General features: G+C 37.5%; 1 protein-coding gene across 3 annotated transcripts in view; it reads left to right on the plus strand.

The window, feature by feature from the left end:
- The window catches only part of DZIP1 (DAZ interacting zinc finger protein 1), a 39988-nt gene that overhangs the window by 17990 nt on the left and 1593 nt on the right, over positions 1–20405 (plus strand). For 2 of the 3 annotated variants that reach the window (XM_065678052.1, XM_065678053.1), the window contains exons 10-19: positions 950–998; positions 2284–2340; positions 9514–9573; positions 12548–12693; positions 13005–13200; positions 13563–13692; positions 13887–13937; positions 14816–15018; positions 15336–15466; positions 19913–20084. In XM_065678052.1, the coding sequence (XP_065534124.1) occupies positions 950–998; positions 2284–2340; positions 9514–9573; positions 12548–12693; positions 13005–13200; positions 13563–13692; positions 13887–13937; positions 14816–15018; positions 15336–15466; positions 19913–20084 (1195 nt within the window). The remainder of the gene's footprint in view (positions 1–949; positions 999–2283; positions 2341–9513; positions 9574–12547; positions 12694–13004; positions 13201–13562; positions 13693–13886; positions 13938–14815; positions 15019–15335; positions 15467–19912; positions 20085–20405) is intronic. The other variant, XM_065678054.1, reaches the window with a different exon arrangement.

Raw genomic sequence — 20405 nt, forward strand, 5'->3', positions numbered from 1 at the left:
TCCAATAATAAACCCAGCACTGCCAAGTCCACCACTAAGCTATGTCCCAAAGCACCACATCTAAATATCTTTTAAATACCTCCAGGGATGGGGACTCCACTGCTTTCCCTGAGCAGCCTGTTCCAATGCTTGACAGCACTTTCAATGAAGAAATTTTTCCTGATATCCAACCTACAGCTCCCCTGGCTCAACTTGGGGTCATTTCTTCTTGTCCTGTGGCTTGTTACTTGTGAGAAGAGGCCAACACTCACCTCACTACAGCCTCCTTTCAGATATTGTAGAGAGCAATAAGGTCTCCCCTGAACTAAACAACCCCAGTTCCCTCAGCTGCTTCTAATAAAACTTGCTCTCTAGACCCTTCATCAACTGCCTTGGTCTTTGGACATGCTTCAGCACCTCAGTGATTTGTGTGTAGTGGATTCACAAGTTTACTGTTTTCTTTAGACTGAATTACAGCCAGATAGTTTCCTCTACGCTCTCAGTTTCATTCAGTGCATGTCTTGGGTGTCAAATAGAACTGTAGAGCAGACTCGAGAACCGTTCATACATTTCAAATAAAAGTGTAATTAAGTGTTTCCCTGGAGTGGAGCTGGGCTTGCAAAATTGAACATGAATTGCTGAAGCAGAAAGTATGGAAGCTGTGAGTGCTGAAGTGGTCTATAAGCCTGCTCTCATTTCACTTTATAGTTTGTAAAAAATAGGGTTACAAAGTGTAAGTCCACATAAGACAACAAACAGAAATAAGTCTTCAGCAGTCATTAAGCATGAATGAAATACATATTAAGCAGTAGAAGAGAGTTCCACAAAAGTAGTATTTTTCTCCCCAAATCATAAACAATAATTTATTATGGAATGGTACTGAAACTAGGTATTTTGTACTAAATGTTCATTTTTAGATATTGATCATTTACATTTGTAACTATTAATTTATCTGTCTTCCCTATTCTAGATTAAAGAATTGTCCACAAGATCAGTTGCAAACATTAAACCATATGAAGGTAAGTACAGACTGTAAGAAAAATCAGATTTTATTTCTGGTTTCAGCAGCTTGGCTGAAACGAATGTTACAATTCATTAAAACATAGAGACATGAACTTTACTAACTAAATATTGAAATGAAATCAGTACTTGCAATTTGTGTTTCACAGGGTACCTTCCCTTTGTCATGTCATGATTTGCAAAGTTCATGTTTCGCATCTGTAAGGAATCATAATGTAGAAAGATGATTGCTTGAATAGTGAAGAGATGTGAAATGCAGCAACTGTATTTTGTATTATGTGAGCAACTTTAGGCTTTGCTTTATGAAGTGTAATTTTAATTGTTTTATCATGCTTGACTATCCTTAGGCTGCAGAACTCACAAAAGCCAAAATACTGGAAGAGAATTAAAAATTACTAGTTTTTCATTCAGGATACAGATGTTCAAAGAATTTTAATAACTCTGTCATTTTCATCTGTGATGCTTTAACATCTGAAGTCTTACAAGTAACTAAACCTTCTAATAGTGTTTTAGGATGTAATCCTGCATGACAAATGTCCATATAGGTGATGCTGTAGTTGCAGTGACTTGAAACAAGTTTATGTAAGCAGTAGATGATGACATCTGAATTAATTCTGATCCCGATTTGGGAACCATCTTGCTTTACTGGCAAGGCATTGGTTTGAACTGAATATGGCAGCAGGGAGTAGGTTGATTTGAGGAGAATGTAGTAACAGTAAAGCTGTACTCATTTTCAGCTAGAGCTTGTGATATCCAGCCGCACTAAAGAACAGACAAGTACAAGACCATGGCACACAAGTGACTTTGCTCATAGGCCCCAAGCTTATCTGAGGAGTGTAGAACTGAAACGGTGATTCACTCCAAAGCTACACTCTATACATGAGATATATATAGGCTTTGTGTGATAGATCCTCTTTGGGGAATATAAGCCTTGATCAGGCTAGACTTAACTAAGTAGCTTTGGGCCAAGACTTCTTCCCTGAGACACAAAAGACAGCATACAGACATGACCAAAGAGATGATCACATTCCAGTTCACTGATGATTTAGTTATTAGTTTCTTTTCCTGATTCTAGAAGTATTACAAACATTAAGCATATATAAAGACATGCTTTTATGTTGTGAAGCACCATTTTTTACTTTCTAAATGATTTAATTTTTCTCCATTAAAGCAAAAATTTAAATGATTTATGAATGTGATTAAATATTGCTATGCTTTAGAATATGTGTATTATTGCTTACTATAATACTTTTTTTTTTTTTTTTTACTGTTCTGCAATTTTAGTGAACACTACTGTAGAGCATCTTCAAGAACCTAAACCAAGTCTACAAGTGATGCATGGTAAGGCTTTTTGATAGTTCCAGATCCAGTACTTTTAATCTAACCCTCTGTCTTCTCAAGTGTGTTGCTCGTTGAATCATAACTGTAAGAGTAGTTACATTGAAAGGACATGTTTGGAATTGCTTTGCTGTATGTCTATGTCAGCATTGAGAATTCCTGTCAAGTAATTGTAAAGATGTACTATTGAAAAGAGTAAATGAAAACCAAAAGAAAATAATTTGAGAACATTTCCTAGTACGTGTATAGTGTTGAAGCACTTTAAGGTAAATAAAATTAATTGAGGAAATGAAATGTCATTTTCTTACAGAAAATGTGCTTATCTGATATCTGCATATACTGGATAGGTATATACATGTACTGGGATTTGTGTAGGAAAATATGTCGAGATGTTTGGTTTTAAGTCCCAAAATAGTGTATTTTTCTTGTGAGGTCTAATGGCAAGGAGGAAAAATACAGAAGAAGAAATAGTCAGAATAGACGGCCATCCTGTGTAGATAGTTCTTCCGGAGTATATCTGTCGTTAAATGTAGATCATTATTTATTTAAACTTGGGGCATTGTGATATTGTTTAGAGTTGGGAGAAAGGGATGAACTTCCATTTGCATTGTTTTGTACCTTCTTTCTCAGTATGCAGATTAATGGAGAGTATTGTTACCATACCAATACTCTGCAATCAGTTAATTCTTTATTTGTATTTTAAGTAGAAAAGTAATGAAAAATGACCTTTGAGCAAGTAAAGTGCTTAAATGTTAAAAAACCAGTTTAATAATTTGAATCACTGAATTATAATGAAATATTTTTTAATCATTATATCTCTTAGCTTTAAAACCTGTCATAGGGAGACAAAATGGAATTTGTGTAAGAAAAATGTACAGAATTTATCTTGTACAGCAAATGCAAAAAGTTCTGAAGAGGCATATGGGGAGAGGGGCAGTATACAGCAGCAGCTTTCAATATAACTTCATTAAGGAATTAAAAATTATGAAGCGTTGATTTAAAAATATCTGTAATGACAAGAATTATTAAATGAAGGAAAATAGATTATTATATGGTAACATCATTTGAATAATACAGAGATTTCTTTCTAACATATACAAGGTTAGCAGTTCAGTGTTGAAGCTTTTTATGTGAAAATGTATAGATGCAATGTTTTGTGAAGAAAATAATATATTTAAGGATCAATTATTAGCAAAAGTATTGTAAATAATCTCATTCTTTTTCATTCAGACCAGCTTCATTGCACCAACACAGTAGTGCTGGCTCTTGCTAAGAGATCTCGGGGCAGGTAGCTTAGCTCTATTGCCCTGAATTTAAGAAACAAGTTTTATGAAGAGTATTGCTGCTAAGGGCTTACACAGCAAACTTTAAAGCATTGCTTTCTTAGTGCATTTACTTTCATTTGTACTGAGGAGGAAAACAGTTCTCTAAACATTAGTATATTCTGTACTCTGACAATTTAAATCAGGTCATCAGATCTTTCCTAATTTCTTGCTGTTCCAAATAGGAAGTTTGTGGCATCTTCTGAAACTTATTAAGATAGACAAGGCTGTTCCTGCCGTTGATATACACAAGATTCACTATCAGTTTATTATGAAACCTTAACAAAGGTGTTTCCTTGAGATTCCTTTGCTGATGATTATTTTGTTTATCTCTGCAGGTCTCTCTGTCTGTCCCCTTTCTTTCCTTCTGGAGTTTTTTTAAACTTACCCTACCTAATTTCTGGATATAGAGGTTAGCAGAGGCTATAGTGTCTTTCACAAAATTTTCAGGGCTCCTCAAGGGATTGAATTACATACTGAATTATGACTCATGGCTGCATCTTGTGCCATTATCAAAATAAAAGCACTCACTCATAACTTCTGTTCACAAATTTATTTAGCACAGAGCATCTCTGGAATCACCAGCTGTAGTTTTCCTACAAAGCAATTGCCTGCATATGGAATATCTTCCTTTTCTTTTCCTTCCTGAAAGAAAATTAATTCTGGAAAAAGGCTCTCCAATGTAAACTTCAGTACACTTTTTGAAGTTGCTTGGAAGCTTTTGTATCCTAATCACTTTGCACATCTTAAATCTGTGTAATGAAAAGATAAGTTACAAATGAGGTACCCTAGGTGTAAAGTAGTGCAATAGCTGTGTTAGCCTCGTGCTTTTGTATTAACATTCCTGATTTCTTGCAGGAGCTAGAAGTGTGCCCTGAATGCCATCCTGGCTGACAATTCTTCTCACTATTTCTGAGCTAGCTGTAGGGTTTTGTTCAGATATAACTGAAGTCTTATCTTTAAAGATCACTTCAAACTCACAAAACGGCAACAGATTAATTATGATTTTTTATTTTAAAAAGTCATATTTTAAAATCAGGCTTTGCCTCCTACATTGAAATGTTGATACTTGTTCAATATTTAATCTTTGTTAGGTCAATAATATCAGGTAGAATGTTGAAGACAGTAATTAAAAAACAAATACATTAATTAGATTGCTGATTAACACCTATCTCTCAGTCTTTAAACATGGTGTGAACTAAGGCTCAGCTATCATTAGGGACATAGGTGAAGCATTTGAGGAAAATTTAGGCAAAGTAGCTTTGGTAGACAGTTAACACAGAAAAGGGGCACCTTCAGAGTTTGGTTCAGCTGAACTAAGATCTGAATTGCTCTTTGCCTGTGTCTCTTCGTTGACTGTAGGAGTCTGAGATGACTAGACTCCTAACTTAGAGGCCTCAGGTAAGTGTCAAAAATTTATAATATTTAAAAATATTGGTTTAAAATTAATATTTATGCTGCCTGTGTGCAGTAGATGGCTTCCCATTGATTAGTTAGGAGAAAAATATATGAAGTGCGTTGATACAAATACAATGGTCAAAATTACAGGTATCCCAAATGAAGTCTGGCAGCAATTCAGGTGTGAAATTTGAGTATAAATTAAAAGAGTGTATCATGACTATAACCATGTCTTATATTCCTTACATCTTTTAAGAAGTGCAGCAATTTACAGCAGAGAAGTTCTACGTTTTATCCTGGGTTTTCGTATTGCAGTGTGAAGTACTTACTGTAGGTGATACTCCACTATAGGCAATTGTTACACTTTTGTTCAGGTAGAAGCTCTTTAGCATTTAATATTTTAGAGGAAATAAACAGCATTTCTCCTTTAAATGATGGCCGGAAGACTGCTTTGCCAGTAGTATGGTCAGAATATTAGTGGGTTTTTTTAATTAAGCAAGTAGATAAGAACAGACAGTTAATGTATGATATGCTTGAAATATACACAGCCTGAACTCCTCATTGTTGGTAAATATATTTCCCTACACCACCTGCATGGAAATTGTCTTCAAATATTTTTTAAAACAGATATTAAATAATTTGTCAAACTATGCCAGGTACATAATTTTTCAGTAGTATAATTAATTATCCACTGAAGAAATTAAGAGTTTTGATACATCTCTTCTGTCTCTCCACGTATATTAGCTGGCAGAAGAGATATTCTGAAAGATGTGGGATGACAGACATCATTGTGGAGGTCATTTTAAGGTTGCTGGCCTTAATTATGGCTGGTATTAATAAGTCTCGGTTCAGGCCAGTGAGATAAAGAGTACGTCCAGCCTGTATAAAGGCTGGTGTTGGAAGCTACCATTTAGTTAGGTTCAGGCCTGAGGCTGACAGGAACTATCCTTCTGAGGATAAAGCTAGGGGTATGTTTGGGACTGAGGCTGGCTGATGACATACGTGGAGGATGTGTCTAGAGTTTGTGACTGGGCTAGGTACAGAATTTAGTAATAATGTTTGGATGTTCCACGTTAACATCAGGAAGAACTTCTTTACTGTAAGAGTGACAGAGCACTGGAACAGGTTGCCCAGGGGGGTTGTGGAGTCTCCTACACTGGAGATATTCAAGGCCCGCCTGGACAAGTTCCTGTGTGATGTACTGTAGGTTACCCTGCTCTTGTGGGGGGGTTGGACTAGATGATCTTTTTAGGTCCCTTCCAACCCTTGGGATTCTGTGATTCTGTGATTCTGTGATTCTGTGATAGGGTCAGGTGTGGGACTGCTGAGGAAGATGCACTGAATTAGCTTTGGAGTTAAGGTGGTCCATGCCAACAGAAGTTGTTGGTTTATGGTAGGATCTGCAAAGGGCTAGTATCAGCCAGAGACATCTTATTACTGCTGAGCCAGGGTTTTACAGGGATCACTGAGCTTGTATTAGGATTAGGAATAGGCTTAACTAGGCATTGATTGGAAAAGAGAGTTATGGTCAAGTTAAGAAGGATCAATTAAGCAATGTATCAGCAGAACCTGACTGGTTTAATTATGAAGTTGAAATTTATCTCTATTTTACAGCCAAGAAGGGGGTGGAAATGAGAGCCAAGAATCACATTGTGTCAATGAACAAAGTATAATTGATGTTGGATCTGAACTGAAAGACTGATGTAATCTCCAATTCTGCCAGTACCCTGGTAGTCCAAAGCAAGTAACCTGCTTTGAACAGCATGCCTTCTGCCTTGCTTTAGTCTCCTGGGATCCACTTCCAGTAAGGCAAGGACACAGTATGGCTGTTCAGCTGGAGTGAGGAACTAAGAGGTAACTGGGAACAACTAATTTATTTCTAGGTGTGAATCCAAAAAGAAGATAAGTAGTCTGTCTGGGTTCAACACTCAGGCTGGGATGAAAGGTAGGAGTAAGATCCTGACCAGCAAGATCTGATGTTGAAGATGCTGACGCAGAGCAGCATCTGCTAGGTTCAGCTGAACTAGGTTTAGGGCTGATAATTGCCAGGATGGTAACTGGCTCTATTTAAATCAGAAGTTGTAGTGATTACTTGTTTAAGGCTAGCATTGGATTGTGGCTTGGAGAGATTTTGAGCAAAAAAGGTTGGATGAACTAGAGTTCACAATAATTAAAAGTAGTTAGGATTTCAGTCTGTATCAGCAGCATTGTTTTAGATTTGATTCCAATGTGATGTTTAATAAATATCTCTTAGAATATGTGTATGGTAAAGAGAAAGAAAAAGCCTGCTTATGTTGGAGGAGTTGGTGTTTCAAATACTGCACTCCCCCATGTTTTAGCATTCAGCCTCCTCTCTGATCATGCAGTGAACAGCAGTGTTACACATAACAGTAATATATTTTGGGTTTGCTCTTGCAACTGTTCTGTTACTGATCTTTAACTTCCTCTGTTTCTAGTATACTGAAGAAAAGAAGCATGTACCTTTTTTGCCAGATCAGCAGACTCTTTTCAGGTCTGAGTTCTGAGGACTGAGCTTTTCTTGTCAAGTTACCAGAAAGGGGCTTGTGCAGAGATGAGTCAGCACCTTTAAGCAGATTGCATTTGAGTGAAGTACAGGTAAAGCAAGTATAGATTGAATCCAATTATACAACAACTGGCTTACTATCTAGTATGTCCAGCCAAGAAACTCAGAAGCCTTAATGCCCGTGCAGCTAAATTAAATCTTGCCAAATCTCATCTGTTCTTCAGGCTCTGTCCTCCAAAACAGGCTCACTGTAGGCTTTTGGGAACGATCCCAAACTGTGCACTAACACTATTTTGAAGAATGTTAGTTGGTGCAGGGCAACAGTGTGCCAGTAGCAGTAGTGTGGAGGATCATGTTCAAGTGCACAGAAATGCTTTGACCACTGTTAAATTTGACAGCCTTAGAGTCTGAAAGACCAGAAGCCTATTTGTCTCTCAGTTTTGCTGTTTTTTCTGTAAAATATATTGATATTTGCATCTTGTTATCATCTTGTGGTGGTGTTAAGAAGCATTTTTTTTTTTTTAAGAAGTTTTTATTTAGCACAAGTTATGTGGGAGCAAATAAGTCTGGTTACCTGCTTGGAAAAGCAGGTGAGAGGCTGAATATAGCTGCAAGTATGGAAAGCATGGAGAGAGGAGCTACCATACCTAAACATTTACACCACCAGTTTTAGTCCTCTTTAGATGGAGAATAATTTGGAGACATGACTGTAAGCGTCACTTAGTTCCAAGTGCTCATTTCACTGTGATTACCCATCACAGTGCATCTATGTTTGTACTTTATTATACAAGAAGTACTGAAAAGCAACCATCTTTACTGCAGTGTCACTTCCTTCCCTTCTCCCCATGGAGTGTAACGACCATTTATAGTACCTGAGGTTTCTTGTGAAGGCCAAGGCAAAAGAAAAAAAAACAACACCTGGCCAAAATACTGGCCAGTAAATTGTATTCTTCCATACTGCCATTAGTTGAATGAAGTGTAGTCTGCACATCTCTGGTTTTGTCATAAACCCTAGAAGAAACTCAGCTTCTAGTTTTCATTGAAATAATTTATGGAAGGTGAATATTAACATTTTTAAAAACTGGATTTTTATTAATCTACATGTAAGCATTTTCATGCATCTCTTATATCTGAAGTCTACAGAGTGTATTTTAAAGTGTACTTAAGTACAGCAGTACTTTGTACCTGACAGCCTATGGAATGAAAATTTGAATGTGTTTAGGAAGCTGTTTTCAGCAGAGGACATTTCATGATTTCTTTAAAGCACATGATAATACTCACTCTCACTATACCGAAGTGATCAAAGAGAGTTTTTAAATGGGTTTTATTGGGAATTATCATAAATATGTATATGTAAAATTTCCTTACTTTTTGCATGTACGAATTCGGTACTTAATAATTCTGCGGAATAATAAGTTAACATTTTTCCCATATATTTCTGAGGTTTTCTGTGCCTGTCCATTTCACTTGCCTTTGTAAACTGTCAGTATCAAATTGCACAGAACAGTATTTTACAATGAATTGTAAAATTAAAATTCTCCTTATGGGAAATGAATGATAGTATTAATTTACTTAATTCTAGGTGGTCTTGTCATTGTAGATACCTATAAACATCCCACCTGGCTTTTGGGTGCCATCCCAGAAGGGCATGGGGTTCTCTATAGTTGTGTTGAGGTATCAGCTCGTCCTGTGCTGATGGTTTAAAACTCTGATGGCAGTAGACACGCATGCTTGGGCAACTGGATCACTTCTGAAGTGACCACTGTATTAGGGTTTTCTCTACTAAAGTGTAGTTGTTCTCTACAAGGCAGTGTCAGCAATCAGGAAAGTTGACATCAGCATCTTTTTTTTTTTTTTTTTGCCTTTCCCACTCTGGACCTTGACTTTTTTCTGTCCTGTTTGTCTGGTGTTCCTGTTCTTCCTTATTATTAGAGCAGGCACCCTTGGTACATATGCTGGAGCCCATAGAGGAGCTTTCAGAAGAGGAAAAAGGTAATGGTTGATTCAGCAAAAAATACAGTGGCATGTATTTCTGGGAAATAAAAAAGTAAATATTATTTGATACCTGTGGTGGTTTTCATTGTATTTCAGCATGCTTATGTGATTTGGGTGGGAACATTCCTTGTTTGTGTCAGTCTCCTGTTTGCTATTGATGCTTGTAAATATTACAATTTCCTTATCCAAATTCAATGTTTTTATGAATATCTGGCAAACTTTTTAAAGCAGGCATATTCCATGTGTCTAAAGGCACTTGGGCTAAGCAGAGCAAAAATGTTTGATGCTGATGCTATTGCAGTGTGTGCTCACTTCTTTTTCAAACTTTGCGTAAGAGGGTAAAGAGTTCAGATAAGGAAGTTGGTGGTGGACGTTGAAGCTGCCTACTTTCACAAACACACCAAAGATACCTTTGCAAGTAATCCAAGTTACACCTACCTCTAAGCAGCCACAGATCCAGCCAGAGTTGTACAATTCCGAATGAAAGGGCGTAGCCCATTGTTGGCAGCTGTTCTTCTGCTTCATCTGAGGAAAACTTGGACAAGGCCACATTTACAGTGACGGAACAGAAAGCATTGGTTCATCCTGCATGGTATTCTTCTCCTAAAGAAGGCTAACAGTACTTTACATAAAACACCAAATAGCTGAATAGCATACTAATCTGTACTGTGTGCAAAAATCAAAATCAGTCTTGAACCTTATAGCCAATGAGTTTAAATTTTGAAGGGATTATGCTGTTTTGAAAGCAGAATTGTTATTTGAATACATCTGTGCGTCACTGAGAGGTTTCCCCAGGGAAAATCCATTGACTTTGAACAATCTGAAATAAAGACTGCCCACATTTTTGCCATTCTTTCTGCTATTTCTCTTGCTTGCCATCTTCTGTCTTGATGGATTGTCTTTGATTCTTCTGCTGTGCCTAAAGGCATGGCCTGCAGTGCTAAAGAGAGAAGGAAAGAATGCAGTTTGAAAAGATAGACCCAGATTTTTTTGTTTTCGGTGACAGCCATTTGTAAGGGAGAGTGTGAAAATTCTTGACTTGGTGCGTTATTTCATAGGATTATGTAGGAGCTGAGACAGCAATCCAGACTTAGGGTCTTTTTTCTTCAGAGTTGTTAGATCTAGCATTTAGGGTTTGTTTTCTGAAAAAAAAACAAGAATGAGTGAGAAAATAGATGTAACTAGTTGGCTCTGGCAAAGACGATTTGGCTTGAGTTAATTAGCAAGAAAGAATATTTTTGTTAATAAGGATAATGCTGGATAGTCTTGTTACACATATTAGTATGTCGTAATTAGGAATTTTAAAATTATTTTAGATTGATCTATTTTATTGTAAGGATTAACATCGGAAAGGGATGGGATTTTTAGAAGGCTCCTTGAAGCATTCCATTTTAAAATGTCTCCTGTCTGGCTTTCTGGGAGGATTTCATACTGCATAATGCACCTTTTCCTGACTGGGGATTATCTGATAGATCTCTGTTTCCTCACCAACCAGCAGTTTGCCTCTTCTAGGACTCAACTTGCAAATCACTTAATCCCACCTATGTCAGGGACTAAATAGCCCACACAGTTCCCAAAGCCAGGTAAGATTTCAGCTGGATTCTCTCCTCTTTAACACAGATCTATTAGTATGGTGGCTGGACTGTCGCTCACTTTTCATTACCTATAGTTCTTTCCAGGGTCCATCAGAAGCCAATCCTGCACAGTAACCTAATATGCCATTTGTGTGTCTTGAGTCTTTCTTGCATCCTCTTCATGGTGCTTATCTTTCCCTTACAGAAAAATGAAAAGTAAATGGAACTGCTTTTTAAGCAACCATTGTTTAAAAATAGAAAAAGTGGCATGTTTGTTTTGAAGGAAAACATCAAAAAGTCACAATATGGGATTATTTCTTCATTTACGTCTTTGTCTGTGGGCTGGCAAATGACTCTGCTGCCTTGTAAGGCTTATTGGAAAGAGGCAAACTCCTGCCCAAGATGTACCTTTCATTTCAGGGGGTGAAGTTAGGAGTGTAGTTTACAGCAAACTTTCTTGGGATGTATATGCTTTGCCAGCTTTGCTGACCACTGCCAGACAGAAGCAGCTACTATAGTCCTGCAGATTATTGGTTCACTTGGCATAAGTGGCATTCAGTAAAATTTTGTCTTGCCAGAAACGCTTTATAGGCAGGTTCCAAATGGGTATGTTTTGCTTCTTTACTCCCCTGTCTGACTTTATAATACTTTAGCCTAGCTTAAATGTCAAGATTCTTCAATGAAAGAATCTGACTAGGTAATTCTTTATTTCTTGCATAAGAGTTTCTGTCATTGCTGATGCTTAAAGCAAGGGAAAAAGATAGAAACTTCTTTGTCTGCTTTTAAGTATGTATGATGTCATAGACCTGCATAGAAGAAAACATGACACTGAACTTTGTCCTCGATAGAGTTTTGAAGAAAACCTCAGACTAAGGTTTTATCTTTACCAAGACTTTTGAAAGTGTTACTACTTTCCGAAGATCCAGTTTCAGTAGGTGTTTCTCATTAGGGAGCATTACATTGTTTAAAGCTTTTCTTAACAAGTTTGTCGTATTCCTGTTTTAATTCCTGCTAGACTTCAGCTTTGATTTGAAAGAACACTTTTAGAGAACTTAGTTATCAGAGGATAGTCTTTCGTTATCAGAAGTTACCAAGTACAGTTCTAGTAGTAAAGATCTTTGTTGCTAAATATTCAAGCGTATAACTTTACAGTGATTCTGTAGCAAGAAAAGGATACTTGTGGTGGCATGAGGTGCTGAGATATAGGTTCCAGGTGAGCTGACTTTTTTAAGTTAGCCCAAGATTTTAAAAGGAATACAATTCCATGGAGACAAAAAGTGCACATGTATGTCTATGGTATTTATAAAAAATGCATGCTTCAGAGCAGTTCTTAATTGTCCCGTGTACTGTAGGTTTTTCAAGTGTCTCTTAAGTGCACTTTTCCATTCTTATTTTAGAAACTGAGAGAGTTGATCGTAAAACAAGTAGAAGTAACCAGTATTTATTAAATGCTTTGAAGACTGATCCTTCTTTAACTAAAAAATTACGAGTATTTTTGGAGCAAGCCTTGGAGGAGAAGCTGGAATCTTTGGGAATTAAAGCAGTAAGATTATTTTGAGTTATTTGAATCTCTGTCCCGCTTTTGCTATTGTCTTTCACTCTTGTACCACAACCCTCAACCTATAAAATCCAAAGCTAAATTTCCACGTGTTACAAATAAGTGTAATTCATTAACCTGAGAGGATGGCCATCAATTACAGCTGTGAAGGATATGGCTACACCTGTAAGTAGTGTTATCAACTTTCATGATTTTTGTCCAAGCTTTGTAATGCTTGAAGTTCGAAAGAGTGTATATGATTGTAGGATATAAATGCGAGAAATAATAGCCCCTCTGTTTGCATTTTGTTTCCTTAGGGTGTCCGTGGTATCCCAAATGATCGCTTAAATAAAATTTTGCATGCTATTGAATCTGCTAGAGAATGCAAACAGAAGCAAGAGCCTGACTTTCACCGAATTCGAGAGCATCTTGAACGCCAAGTCAGCTTTAGGGCTGAAGAGAAATCATTGTCTTATAATAGACCTGTTTCCTGTCCTCAGCTTCCTTCAGAAGGTTAAAATGGGTTTTGGCTTTTTCATTCTCTTACATTTTATAAATACTGTTTAAAGTTTTGCTTGACAACATTTCTATATAGCTGCTTTCATAAATCGTCGTATAAATATTCTATATAATTATGACCAACTGAACAGTTTTCTTTAAAGGGTTCTTGACATTGTGTTTAAATGCAGAAATCTTAGCTCCTGCATTGGCAAGATACATGGTAACTCTGAACTGCTTTGAAGAAAAAAAACCCCTTTTTTCCTTCTTTTTTGTTAAACTGTAATCTGCAGCAGAGGCATCTTTACTTTGACAAACTAAATGTGAAAGAAATCAAGCATTACTTCTAATGATGCAATAGATAACTTCTCTTGTAGGTAAACAGAGGCACAATCAACTGGGAATTTCCTCATCTGCCACACCGCGAAAACAAGTAAAACCCTCTGCAACTGCTGTCTGCCCACCGGAACAAAGACCAGCCATCACTGAGAATACCTCTACACCCAAGTAAGAGATGCTGTTCTCACAGTACTTGTAGCTTACATATCCATCCTGTGGGTTTGGGGTTTTTTGGCTGATGTAACAATTTCCTGCTAATATTGAAAGAACTGAGCAAAGAATTCATATTACTTCTGTTGTATAAACTTTATGCTTACTTAGTTGACTGTCCATCTTGAAACAACTTGTCATGTTATTTTTAGATCCATGAAGCTCTTGGGAAATGTTGCTGCCAGGAAGACATCTAGCAACACGTATGTTTTGTTCCCTTGTATTTTTGAAGAAAACATTTTTGGTTACTGAAAAAGCTGTTATTAATTAAGCTAAAACTATAAACCCTTTCTGGACCACGTATTTCGTATTTAAAGTACTATTTGAGTGTGTTGTTATAATCCCTGAAAGATAGCCTGTTCTGCTTTTATCAGATGTTTTCTTGATTGTGAACTAGAGAGGGACATTAAGTAAAATCAGACAGTATCACTTCCTTCAGTTTATTTCTCAGATGTTTTTTCTAACCCTGTTACAAGCATCTAAAGACTGGTGTGACCTTATTTTTTCTGTTTATTGACATTTTCTTGCTATGACCAAAATTAAGCACAGTATTTCAAATTCCACTCACCTCAGATATGTCACTTTTTTATTTCCTGCACTGAAAAAAAGATTTCCTAAATTATTTTCATCTAACACAGTCATAACAGAAGTTCTGTGGTGCAGATTCCTTGACCCTTATCTTTGCTCTCCCTGCTGATCCATTTGCCTGTCTTTGTTTGCCTGGCAAGATTTGTTGTACATTGGTCTGTTACTTCATAAAAGATAGTTGCATAGATGGAAGCAGTCACGTCTGTATAACAGATCATTTTATGATAAATTTCTCAGTTTACTTAGCAGTGTGGTTTTTGTGGGTTTGGTTTTTTTTTAATGGTTTTATGGATAGTTAAAATATATTAGAGCTCTTGGTTTTTTCACTTAAGGAAAATGCACATTATTGGAAAGGAAGGTTAAATAAATATATGTATGTGTGTGCATATATATATATATATATATATATATATATCAATGCAGTTGCTGAAACCCAGTAAGTCCTTGGGTTTGTTTGTTTTATTTTGGTGTTTTGTTGGTTTTTTTTTCATAGAACTCCACCATTCAGTTCAGAAGAAGAAGTAGATGAAGATGACATTAAACAGTCTTACATATCACCAGAATTATTGCAAAACCAGTCAAAAACATCAAGCAGCAAAGTCAGTGTTCATCAGAAGGCTTCTGGCAAAAGAAGTATGGATGGGACAGAGGAAAGTGAAATTGTTGGAACTGAAACACCTGCCAAAACTTCAAAAGGTTTTTTTTCCTACTTGTGTATATGCATGTCTTAACAGCTGTGCATGATTTTCCATTTCCCGATAATATTTGTGTTTGAAAACTTAATGAAGGCAGACTAGTCTAGAATGTGTATATATTTGTATGCACTTTACGGTTTTGCTCATGTGTTTATATTAATATCATGCTGTTCTATGTAAGTGCAGAAAAAGACACAATCTTTGCCTCAGAGAGCTTTCTTTTACTTATTCCTACTTTGTGGAAGATTTCCAGAATGTTTACAGTAAAGCTCCTTCCTGGTGAATGGAAACTGTCAATATGTCTTTTATGAACTTCAGGAACAGTTATTCAAAAGCTGACTGAACAAGTTGGAAAGAGTCTTTCTAACCATGGAAATAAGAACAAACCAGCTGGAGGGGTTAATGTTGCACAGGCGTTTATAAAGAAAGAAGAGGTGAAAGAACTGAAGGTATCTCTTTTAGTAGTCATTATTATTTCATTAAATATTTGAACTATATATATATGTGTGTGTTACTTTTTTTCATGCTGAAACTATGTTGAAACAGTGAATTACTTAATTCTAAAAGACTGTTTTGGAATTACAGCTAGTTTCTCCAGGCAGGTCTGCACTGGTATATAGAAAAGGGGTAGCAAGTAAGCTGTGGCAAGTGACTTTTTCATCTACACTGCTTATTACCTTATACCATGACTGTTCTGGGTTGTTACAGCTAGCACAAAGTTTGGGCACAATTGCTATCATTTTTATCTCCTGTTCTGAGACCCCACCTGCATTCAGTAGTGGGGCTCCCAGTGTAAGAAGGATGTGGACCTGTTGGATAGAGTCCAGAGGAGGGCCATGAAGATGCTGAGAGGGCTGGAGCACCTGTCATATATATATGTCTTGTCTTGGAGACAAGATGTGAAAGTTGGGCTTGTTCAGCCTGGAGATGAGAAGGCTTCAGGGAGACCCTCCAGCAGCCTTGCAGTACCTGAAGAGGGCTAAAAGAAATTTGGAGAGGGATTTTTTTTTACAAGGGATATGACAACAGGTAATGGCTTTAAACTGAAAGAAGGTAGATTTAGATGAGATTTTACGAAGTTCTTCACTGTGAGGGTGGTGAGACACTGGCACAGGTTGCCCGGAGAAGCTGTGGCTGCCCCATCCCTGGCAGTGTTCAAGGCAAGGTTGGGTGGGGCTCTGAGCAACCTGGTCTAGTGGAAGGTGTCACTGCCTGTGGCTGGAGGGGCAGGGGTGGAACTGGGTGATCTTTAAGGCCACTTCCAACCCAAACCATTCTGTGATTCTTATTCTAGAAACAGAGAGACCCCTTCTTTACTTGCTTTCCTAGTATCTGGTTTTCATGGAGGAAAAAATTTATTTGCCTATCTAATAATTTAAATTAAATTTGTTTCTAGAGCTTCAACTGATATGGAAGTTTTAAAAGGGGGGAAATTCCATTTTTGAGGATGGCATGTGTTCACAATACTAACACAACTTACTCTTTACCCCTCAGGCTACTAGGGTCCCAGTCTTCCCCTCAGTTTATAGTTTTATAATTGGTAAACTACTTTGATGCACATTGATCTTTGCCTGAGCAATTTTTAAAAGGAAAAAAATTACTCCAAACCAGAAGTCAACAGCAGATAATGCTTTTTATTTGACCTTTAGTAGTTGTTATTAGATTGAAATAGACAGCCAGACACTAGTTCTAGCGTCAAGAAAATACTTTCTTCACTAAATAAACAAATAATAATTACTGAGAATCCTGTCATCCATAATAAAACTGATACTTTAGGGCTTTCTGGCTGCCAGTTAAATCTGAAAATTATCACTCCTCCCAGAAACAGTGACACTTCTATTTCAGTTTCCAGAAAGGGGTGATTGTCTTAATCAACTTTGGATGTAATTGTAGGGCAATCACATTTAGCCTTTGTGCTTTTAGTTTTTAGTTGGTGACACCTAACTTGTTCATTGACTGTGTGGGAGCTACAAATTCCACCAGACTCAAAATTACCAACTCAGACATGACTATTACAATGTAATTTTATGTAGAAATGTTACTTTCAGATTCTCTGCAATGTCAGATAATACAAGACTGTAAAACGTTTATAATTAAATTTAGGGGATGTTAGATTTTGTAAAGATCTATAGACAGTGAGCCACTGTGTTAAAGTTCCACATGCAGAGAACTGTAGCAAAATAAGCCTTAAAATTTATGTTTTAAAGTGGTCATAGTTTTCACTGATAACCTTTCTTGCCACATCCCTCAAGCCCCTGAACCTCAAGGCAGGAACTGGGGGCATGAAGTCCCTCCCATCATTGGAGAAGATCAGGTTTGAGACCACCAGAGGAACCTGAACCTCCATGGGACTGAAGAAGATGCTGCCCAGGGTTTTAAATTGGCTGATGTAGTTGCCAAGCCACTCTCCATATTTGAAAAGTCATGGCATTCAGGTGAAGTCCCTGACTGGAAAAAAGGGAAACAGCAAACCCATTTTTAAAAGGAGTAAAAAGGATCACTGTGGGAACCACCAGCTGCTCAGCCTCACCTCTGTGCCTGGTAGGATGATGGAACAGGTCCTCCTGGAAGGTATGTGGAAACACAGAAGACTGAAGGTGATTGGAGATGGCCGACATGCCTTCACCAAGGGCAAATTGTGCCTGGCTAATCTGGTGGCCTTCTACGATGGAGTGATTGCCTCAGTGGACAAGGGAAGAGCTATGGATGTCATTTTCTGAACTCTGGAAGGCAGTCCCCCACAACATTGTTACCTCTAAATTGGAGACATTGGGTTTGATGGAGGGACTGTTAGATGGCTAAGGAATTGGCTGCGTGGCCGTGTCCAAGGAGTTACACTTGGTGGCTCAATGTCCAAGTAGAATCCAGTAATGAATGGTGTCCCTCAAGGTTCCGCAATGGGACCAGTACTGTTCAGTATCTTTAATGACATAATGGGATTGAGTGCCCGCTCAGCAAGTTTGCAGATGACACCAAGCTGAGTGGTGCAGTTGATGCATTGGAGGGAAGGAATGCCATCCAGAGGGGCCTTGACAGGCTTGAGGAGTGGACCAGTGTGAACCTCATGAACTTCAGTAAGGCCAAATGCAAGGTCTTGCAGCTGGGTCAGGGCAATCCCCAACATCAGTACAGACATGGGAATGAGTGTATTGAGAGCAGCCCTGTAGAGAGAACTTGGGGATATTGGATGAAAGATTGGACATGAGCTGGCAGCGTGCACTCACAGCACAAAGGGTCAGCTGGATTGCATCAACAGGAGTGTGGCCAGCAGGTTGAGGGAGGTGATTCTCCCCCTCTATTCCGCTGTCATTGAGACCCCTACCTGGAGTATTGCTTCTAGCTCTGGGGCCTGTGAACGTGGACCTGTTGGAGTGAGTCCAGATCATATATTCTAGTCCATAATTTTATGTTTAAATACAGATGTATAGTTCAAGTTAATTATTCAGATTTTAGGAAGGATATTCAAAGGTGCCCAAAGACATAAGCACAAAGTGCCACCGGAATGATGGTTTCTCAAAAAATCCAGGGTTTTTTTTATTAGCTTAAGTACTAATAGCTGAAATACAGCTGCTAATGGTCGTTCTCAAAACCCACAATACCACAAACCTTTATAAGGCAACCCATTGTGGTATGTTTTATAAAGGTCATTTTTCACAGAAGTTACTTCAGAAGCATTTTAGAGAAAATGGATTTTGTGCTTACCTGAAGGTGTATGACCCGAGTTCACCTGCACCAGACATTGTGGTTAAGGGTATTTCTTTTAGGGTAAGTCCTGGACTTAATAAAACTGCTTAGCAGTTTGGATTGGTGCTGTGTATTTACACTCTATTGGAAGTGATTTCTGTTTTAAGTTGACCTTTTTTCTCTATATTTTATACTTTAAAAATCAGTTGAGACTTAGTAAATATTTGATGAAACTTCCTCCAGCATTTCTTAGTCTGTGTGACTCTGACTTTCCCATTACCACACCCTCTAAATGCAGATAGTTAAAACGGCAAAATGTTGAATCGTGGTATGTTAATAATATAGCACACTGATCAGATCTGTCAGGTTTTGAAAAAGTTTGCATTGTTAAAATAGAGTTATGTTGCAAGGTAGAGCATTACTGCAGTCTCTTCCCTTCTTTCGAGACGTATGACACGTTCGTATTTGTTGATTTTTCTCTACTATGTACATACCTCACATTGTTTTCTAACAGCATCTGAATCTTTCTGCTGTGCAATAGAAGCACCTTCTGCATCTTACTGTAGTACTGAGAGACTCCAGTGAAACAAGGTTTTAGTTTTGTGGGAAAACGTCTTTCACTTTCCCCAGTTAGGCTCTCTAATAGTGGTATGATTCCGTTGAACCACGTCTGATTGACAGGCAGGAAAATGCTGTAGTCTTCTTTCAAAAGCTGAATGAAGATACGTAGCTTTCAGGCAGGTGAGGTAAGGCAGACCTCAGGCTTACTGCCTTCAGGTTTCTCTGTTTGACTTGACTCTCATTTTGTGAACTTACTATGCAAATCCTCCACTTCATTAAAAATATGCTTGTTCATACTGACGGTGAGTGTTAAGAGGAATACATATTGTAACTTCAAGCCCATGTGGGTTTTTAAGCTTTCATTATTTAATTTTCTCTTTAAATAAATTAGTTTTAAATTGAAAAGGCTTTCATTGCAATGTGGTTTTTTTCTAATGTGAATACAGAATGCTTACATAGCAAACTGAACTGTCAGCTTGCATGAAAACATATCATGTCTTTTGGATTTTAAAATTATGGTGATAGATGTCGTAAAGGGTATGTGCCAGTGCATTTTTCTCTAGCAGTTTCACATTGTTGAGTGTATGGAAGATCTCAGCACAACTTGAATAGACAGAGGAAAAATCGATGTTTTTTCTTCTTTCTGTTAGTTCACAGAAGTTGATGATGATGATTGGGATATATCATCAGTAGAAGATGACATTTTATTGACGAAAGACAATAGAGGTCAGAAGGCATTGACAGTTCAGAAAAATGAGTCAAATGCTACATCTACGGTACACGCATGGGCTGTTCCGAAGACAAATGTACCAAAGGAGGAAGGTAACACATTTGTACTGCTACATTATAAGCTTTAAGCAACTGACACACCTAAAGAAGAACTCAAGTATAGTGTATTACACATTGTAATTCAATATATGGTATTTTGTAAGAAAGGAACGTGTAAGAACAACTGTGTGCTTGGTTATATGTCATGTAAATATCATGTATGATATTTATGATACATACTTGTATGTAAATAACACACCACAAATATACAGAGGTGCCAAGAAACTTAAATTTGAGATTTAAAAAAAGTATAGTACTATCAGGCTTTGAGCTCGTCTTAAAAATCAAGTATCCTGGGGCTTTTTTAATCCCTTC

This window comes from Lathamus discolor, chromosome 4 (assembly GCF_037157495.1).
Source record: "Lathamus discolor isolate bLatDis1 chromosome 4, bLatDis1.hap1, whole genome shotgun sequence".
NCBI classification, from domain to species: domain Eukaryota; kingdom Metazoa; phylum Chordata; class Aves; order Psittaciformes; family Psittacidae; genus Lathamus; species Lathamus discolor.